Source organism: Sardina pilchardus, chromosome 19, assembly GCF_963854185.1.
Source record: "Sardina pilchardus chromosome 19, fSarPil1.1, whole genome shotgun sequence".
Taxonomy (NCBI): domain Eukaryota; kingdom Metazoa; phylum Chordata; class Actinopteri; order Clupeiformes; family Clupeidae; genus Sardina; species Sardina pilchardus.
The window spans coordinates 6,978,540-6,986,039 of record NC_085012.1 but is presented as its reverse complement, the minus strand read 5'-3'; the positions used below and the strand labels follow the sequence as shown (position 1 = coordinate 6,986,039).

General features: G+C 45.3%; 1 protein-coding gene across 1 annotated transcript in view; it reads right to left on the bottom strand.

Moving 5' to 3' along the window:
• Nucleotides 1-7,500, bottom strand: part of adarb2 (adenosine deaminase RNA specific B2 (inactive)) — a 121,941-nt gene that overhangs the window by 8,309 nt on the left and 106,132 nt on the right. The window contains exons 7-8 of the mRNA XM_062521352.1: nt 3,510-3,678; nt 1,638-1,789 (exon numbers count right to left, since the gene is read on the bottom strand). Coding sequence (XP_062377336.1) covers nt 1,638-1,789; nt 3,510-3,678 — 321 coding nt within the window. The remainder of the gene's footprint in view (nt 1-1,637; nt 1,790-3,509; nt 3,679-7,500) is intronic.

The window sequence follows — 7,500 nt, the reverse complement described above, 5'->3', positions numbered from 1 at the left end:
ATAAAGTATCTATCTATGTATATATCTATCTATCTACATCACGTAGGCCCCTACATCACATGTGCTGCACACAGCTATGGTTATGGTTATGGTTATGCTGCTTGGCAGACGCCTTTGTCCAAAGCGACATACAAACAAAAACAATACAATAATCAATATACTGTAGCAGTGAACAAATTAAAAAAGTTGGTCAGACTATAGTAGAGAGAATAGCAATATAAACAATAAACAATATCAATACCAGCAAACCTAATGAAAGTAAACAATGAATATATGGGAGCCTAGTGAATAGAGTCATTCAATCAATCATATAATGACAATAATCATGGAATACCAAACCATATAGATGTGAACAGATGTAGGAACACCATACCATACATTTACCAATATAGATATGACCGGTTAGCCACCAGCCATTTACTGTATGGAAAATGTTCAGTTTAGTGAGGTCATGAGGGTCATGAGTTGGAGCTCAAACACCAAAGCCCAATTTAAATCTGGAAATCGTTAGCTTAGCGAGGTGAGCTTTGATCTACATAAATATGTAACTGCCTGTTCAGGAATTCCTTTTGTTTCCGCACGACTCTCTAGGCACTTGCAACGGAGTTCCGTTCTGAGCCTCGCTACGCTACTTCAAATGAAGAGGGAATCATTAGAAAGCACTTTGCTCCTGACCAGCCGTGGAGACATGCCACTGCTTCGGCTGTTGCTATGGTTTTCCTAGCCTCGACGAGGGCAAAGTTAAGCTGCGAGTCCTCATCTGAAGTCTCGAACAGAAGCGGAGCGAGAGGTATTAGCAAAGTGGTGGAGCATAAGTCATTTTCTAATCTGTAAAAAGCTGACTGGTGAGCATTTAAAAAGGTTTAATGACCAAGAGACTGAAGTTCAAAGCTTTTCCGCGACAGTCCTCTTTTCAACTGCCCGTGATTAAGTAGCCTTTGACAGTTTTCACTGAAAAAAAATACTCCTCACCGTCAATTCAATCATACATCATGATCACTACTGAATAGAATGGTGTCTCTTATAAATATGAATTATAGTTATAAATATGAAAATGTATGTATATCTGTGATAGAGATAGCTCTGGAGATTACATTTTGAACTCTGACATGTCACATTTTAAGGGGGGGAAAAAAAACTTGACGTCTAAATGAATACACATTTCTTGTACATCAAGCAGGCATTAAAATGTCATCTGTTGGTTGGAGTTGCTCGGCACAGCTGAACAGCACATGAAAAGGGACGTCGGAGGTTTTCTGACAGACTCTGACAAAAGCATGGTGGGTGCTTTCAGAAATCCAGGCGCAGAAAAGGATGATCCCTTTAAAAAGCCCCGTTAAGGAGGCAAGTGGATAGAGAGAAGGAGAGAGAGAGAGGAGAGAGAGAGAGAGAGAAGGAGAGAGAGAGAGAGAGAGAGAGGGAAAGAGAGAGAGAGAGAGGTAGAGGGAGGGAGGGGGCAAGGAAAGGATAGGGAGAAAGTAGGGGAGATGTGGGGGAAAGAAATTGTTGGAGGGGGCAGGGCGACAGAGAAACAAAACAAGTGAAGATTGAGAGAAAAAGAAAAAGAGTACAGGAGCGGGAGACAGGAAGCCAGCGTGAAAGACAAAAGCCAGGAAGAGAAGAGAGAGGAAACTCACGCTCGCTGCTGCTCTCGTAAGGTGAGTTGATCCTGGCATCCCCGCAGGGCGAAGTGCTGATGTACATGTGGAAGTAGACGTTCTCCCTCAGACGGTACCCGGCCTGCTTGTGCCGCACAAAGATTGACTGTTCCCAGTCCTCCCTCCTCTGGCTGTGTGTGTGTGGCATCAGGGACCAGCAGGCAAGAGAAGTGGAAATCAGATTAGCCCAAAAAGAACACATGGTTTCCTTCTTTTGTCAGCGGGAAATCTATGTTTTATTCACGTTCACGTCATGAAGTTGCAGCCAAAATGCAGCCAGATTTAGCAACCAGAGGTGTCCACCCCCACCCTTCACTGTGTGTGTGGGGTATGTGCCGAATAATGGTGATCAAGGCCAAGGGCAGGTAGGTTCTGTGGACGTTTCTTGATTGGTTTAATACTACTCGACTGCTGAAACTTTGGTTGCTGTACAGCCCAGGGATGACTAAGACATTCCCCCCAGAGAACCATGGCAAAATTAGAATGTACAAAACAGCTACCCTCAGTGCTGATAATGATATGTTAGGGATAGAGTGTGAAGCTTTAAAATATTAGTCTGTCGGTGACTGCGGTTTTTCTCTGGTCTCTATCTCACTTTCTCAATTACACACACATGCACATATGCATTTACGCACACACACACACACACACACACACACACACGCACACACACACGCACACGCACACACACACATACACACACACACACACACACACACACACACACACACCCATTGGTCCCTGGTGCTACAGAGGGATAAATGTCTAATAAAGAGTGACATTGAGCTGAGAGGGAGGGGGAAGAAGGTTGACTCCCACTGCGAGGTGGCATTTTAGTGACAAAGTCCTGATTGTAAATCCCATTTCTCGTCCATTGCCCTCCATATCCCCTTAGAACATCACGGCGAACGGAAACAGTTGGCATCACCCAGCGAGGGCATAATATCAGTGTGTGCTTACACTGCCTCAAACACCGACGCGACAACTCCGACAAAAATCGTGAATTTGCCATTTGCATTCCGCAGCACGTTCCACTGCTTTTATCTCCCAACACTGCGTGTGGATCGTAGCCAGTGGCACAACTCCAGCATGCGAGCGGTAATGTGTCACACAGCGCAGGGGGACGTCCTAGAGAGAAACTCCCCGCTGGCTTTGGAATGGAAGAAGCGCCCAATCAGACAATCAGGGGGAGATTTCCCCCGTCTTTAATCTGGCCCAGGCTACATGTCAGGGGTGTCATGGCACAGGTGGAATTTGATTGGGCCATTTTCATCCAGATGTGTCTCACCCCAACTGGGTTCTCAGGTGTATGTGTGTAGGGGTGTGTTTGTAAATACCACACTTTTTCAGTGGGTCAGACTGCATCACAACAGAACGGGTATAAAGGTAAATAAGATTGAATATCATCTCATCTCATCTTTTGACGCCTATACATTTAGTTGTATAGATTTACAGTGCTTGGAAAAAAATATCTTTTAAGAACATGCTAATTTTTTGGAGATTTTTTTATGGTTTTAATTTTAAAGCATTACAAGTCCATGGATAGACAATTATTGGAACACATTCGTTGTGTAAACTTCATCATCACCATGACAATGTAAAGACTTTAATTGGCACATCAAAATGGAGGAGACAGTCAACAGAGGAGGCTTAAAGACATTAAGCTGCCTAATGATTGTGATATGATTTACTTTCTCCGTCTTCTAAGCAAACATCTTAGAGCAGCGACTTCAAACCACAGCTAAAGAAAGAAAGCTGTGGATATAATACCCTCACAAATCTCCAGCAGCACTTGAAAGACGAGGTGGTAATGTAAATGGACATGAGTTACGGGGGCTGGCGCGGGTTTACCTGTCATGCAGCTCCAGCTGAGAGTAGAGGAAGCGGATAAGAGCCCGCCGGACGATGATTTCTGCGTGGCAGTCGTTGACCACGAGGCCCTGGTCACTGATATACTCCCCGTTGATGCATTTAGTGCCCGTTGATAAGGCCACCACTTGCGCCTGTCGGAGGTCCAAACCTGTGGAGTGTTAAAGAACAGCGAGAGAGAGAGAGAGAGAGAGAGAGAGAGAGAGAGAGACTGAGAGAGTGTCTTACAAGTCTTATAATACAATACAACATGAAGAAATCACTATAAACAAAAGCAACATGGCCAACAGTAACACAAGCTAAAGAATCAAGAGGACACCAGTATATACATATTATGCTCAGCATCACAAAAGATCCATCAGGCCTTCAACAATACACCAGCCTCTGTGCTGCCCGTCAGTGAGGTCAGAGAAAGCAAAGCAAAGCAAAGCAAAGATCAAAACAGAAAGGAAAGGGCTAGTTTATCATCAGGCTCATTCACCCATCGGCAGCCCACCACTTCTCTCTTTATATAAACGCCTCTCTCTTCTTCTCTCTTCCCTCTCTCTCTGCCCTCCGTCTCGTCTCTGATACGGGCTCCAGCGTCCTCCTCTACACCTGCGGGCTCAGGGCAGCATATGAGCCTTTATCAGCCTGCTCAGGTGCTATTGCGTCCAGCTTCTGACTGGAAGGAGCCAAGAGTGCCGGCAATAACAATAACAAAAGCTAATATTGTGTGTTGTGGGAAGTGTGTGTGTAGGCGTGTGTGTGTGTGTGTGTGTGTGTGTGTGTGTGTGTGTGTGTGTGTGTGTTTGTGTGTGTATTATGTGTGTGTGTGTGTGTGTGTGTGTGTGTGTCTGTGTGTGTGTGTGTGTGTGTGTGTGTGTGTGTATTATGTGTGTGTGTGTGTGTGTGTGTGTGTGTGTGTGTGCGTGCGTGTGCGTGTGCGTGTGCGTGTGCGTGTGCGTGTGTATGTGTGTATGTGTGCATGGCCTATGTCTTTTTTTTGTGTGTGTGAGTGTTTGGTGTGTGTGTGTGTGTGTGTGTGTGTGTGTGGCTTTGGATGGAGGGTGAAAGGCCTAGCCTCTGCAATCCTCTGCACTGTCCTCCACTGGCAGCCCTGCCCAGCCCAGCCCTCCTCATCCCACTCCTGGCAGAAGGACGCAGAGGGACGGCTGAGATGGGGCCGATAACCGAGCGCTGTCTACACACCGGGGCCTGATCGATACGCCCAATCAATCCACACATCAGTCCATCAACCAAACAACTGCTGTTTATCGGTTCACCTTCGCCATGGAAGAGGCACGTTGCACTGCGGACACCGACTGAGGAAGTGTGAGCTTTGTGGAACACAGGAGACAGACAGACAGACACAGCAATGCTAAAGACTTGGTTGGTAGCACCTTGCAAGTGAAATTCTAGGAATACTTTATTTGTGAGGTATAAACCACAGGTAATCTGATTACAATTTTCATTATTTTTTCTGAGATGAACCTTTTTGATGCAACACAGCTCACTTCATTTTGTGTGAAGGTACTGCAGTTTGAAAAAGAGAGGTTCCCGTGGCTGGCAAAAGCACTTATACCAGCAAAGGTAATGCTGTGGCAGATAGAAAATAAATCAGTATTGAAAAATAGCATATCAGTAAAATTAGGAATTGATGCAAAGTCTGGGTATGACAAAATATTGCAACACCCTCCTCCAAAGTTAGTAATGAAAGTGAGCTATGCTATGTTCAGTCACACTCTCCTCTACAGCTTCCAATGATGGGGGTGATCCAGTGGAGAAGCACTTTGTGGCTCTAGTGCTCCAAAACCATCCAGCCAGAAAGGCACTGCTGTGGCATTGAGGAGCAATGGCTGCTGACCGTGTGGCTCGTCTCTGTGGATGCTCAGCCTTTAACACCCTCCCTGCCTAGTGGACCCATTACGTGAGCGTCACAAGGACTTCTTGATGCAAGATATGCTGTATTGATATATACAGTATATATGATATATATTGATATATACTGTATGCTATATTATTTAAAGTACTGCTGAGTGATTATGATTTATTGGTATTAGGGATGAGAGTGGCCACAGAGAGGTGACAATGACGATTCAATATGATATTATTGCGAATCTTCTTCATTCTTCAATCTACTACACAGCAGATATTGCTTGTGGATTTTGCAACACATTGCAATTTATTTCTCCCATATATTATCTATACTTGGAGACTCTGCAGTCATCTTTGGCGCAGCAAATTTGTTTCCCGACTCTGCCTTCCTATCCAATTTCCGCTGTGAATAAAGTCAAGAACAAGGTCTTGTGTCATCTTGTGGGCTTCAGAGGCAATGTTATCAGCGTAGACACATGTACCAAAAAATGTAAATCCTGATATCAAATAAATAACTAATAATGCTTTGCACCATAGTATTGCCACAATATAGTGCTTTTGGAAAATACAAAAACACACACTATATTGTTTTTTCTCCCACCTCTACTATATCTTTTCTGAAGTGTGTGTTTTAGTAAGGCATTGGTTTAATGATCAACTAATGAACTGAGGTTTTAACCAAAGGACCCTCTTGGCTCTATGATGGCGGAGATGGACTCTCTGCGGTAATTTATGCTCAACAGTACCCAGGAGGAGGTCTTCTCCTCTGGGGGGAAAACGACAGACTGCAGCCCATCTTTTACCTGCATCCCTCCCCCCCCCCCCCCCGCCTCCCCTCCTCCTCCCCTTCAATAGTGATGTTCCACTTAGCGGTTGTTTAGATCAATTTTGCAGTAAGAAGCAAGAGAAGAAAGGCGCAGAGTGATTTCTGTGCCACTTTGCTCTTTATCACGCCATGAAATTATCACAAAGCAGAGGCAAAGAAGGAGCAGGAGGGGAATGGGAGGAAGGGAGGAAAGAAGGAGAGAAGGAGGGAGGAAGGGAGAGACCCTCTGGCACAGCAGCTTTTAGTTTAACAATCACCAGCAGCAGAGAGAGAGAGAGAGAGAGAGAGAGAGGGAGAGGGAGGGAGAGAGAGGGAGAGAGAGGGAGAGAGGGAGGGGGAGAGAGAGAGAGAGAGAGAGAGAGAGAGAGAGAGAGAGATAGAGAGAGAGGGAGAGAGAGAGAGGGAGAGGGAGGGAGAGAGAGAGAGAGGGAGAGAGGGAGGGAGAGAGAGAAAGGGAGAGAGAGAGAGAGAGAGAGAGAGAGAGGCCTCTGCAGCAGCCTGTGCAGCAGGTAAGCGAGGGCCGCTGGCGTTTCTGGATCTGAACATGGTGTTGCGCCTCCCTCACCTGCTAGGGAGGTCAGCAAGCTGCCGCGTTACAACATCAAAGCACACTGGTGGAGGATTCGCCATGTGTAATAAGATCATATCACATCATTCACAAACAAACCAGCCGCCGCAACTTAGCATTCTTCTCAGCGCACAAATGTAGCTATTTGCAATTCATGATCATAACCGACAAAGCCACATTTTGGCTATGCCATTATAAAACCTTATAAAATCACCCTGAAGTCACAAGTATAAATGTTAATCTTGTTAAAAAAAACAACACTGAGCAAGGTAAGCATTCTGTAGCTCGTCTGAGTGAATGAATCTGTACTGGTGACCCGAGCCCCTGGTGAGCTCTGGGCAGTATTTTTCAGAAACGGATCAGTGGACGCGTCCCCTCTCCCACCAGCCGGCATCATCCCCAGCTGGTACTTAGGCAACTGGTAATTGGCAGCAAATGGTAATTAATGGTATTTACACTGTGAAGTGTACTTGTGCTGGAGGGGTAGCTCCTCGTGATGGTGAAAGGTTAATCACCATCGTTACACATGCGTTTTCACAAATGAGTTTCGCCTAATAAGAAAGCAAACGGAGAAGAAAGCAAATCATCAATTTCTCAACAGAGTCATCCCCTTGTCACAAGAAACCATCAAAATGATGCTTTCAATTCTCCTTGACTAAAGGACATTAAATAATTTCAAAAGCACTCATTGTCTGTGCAAAAGAACCAATTACTTCAGTCTG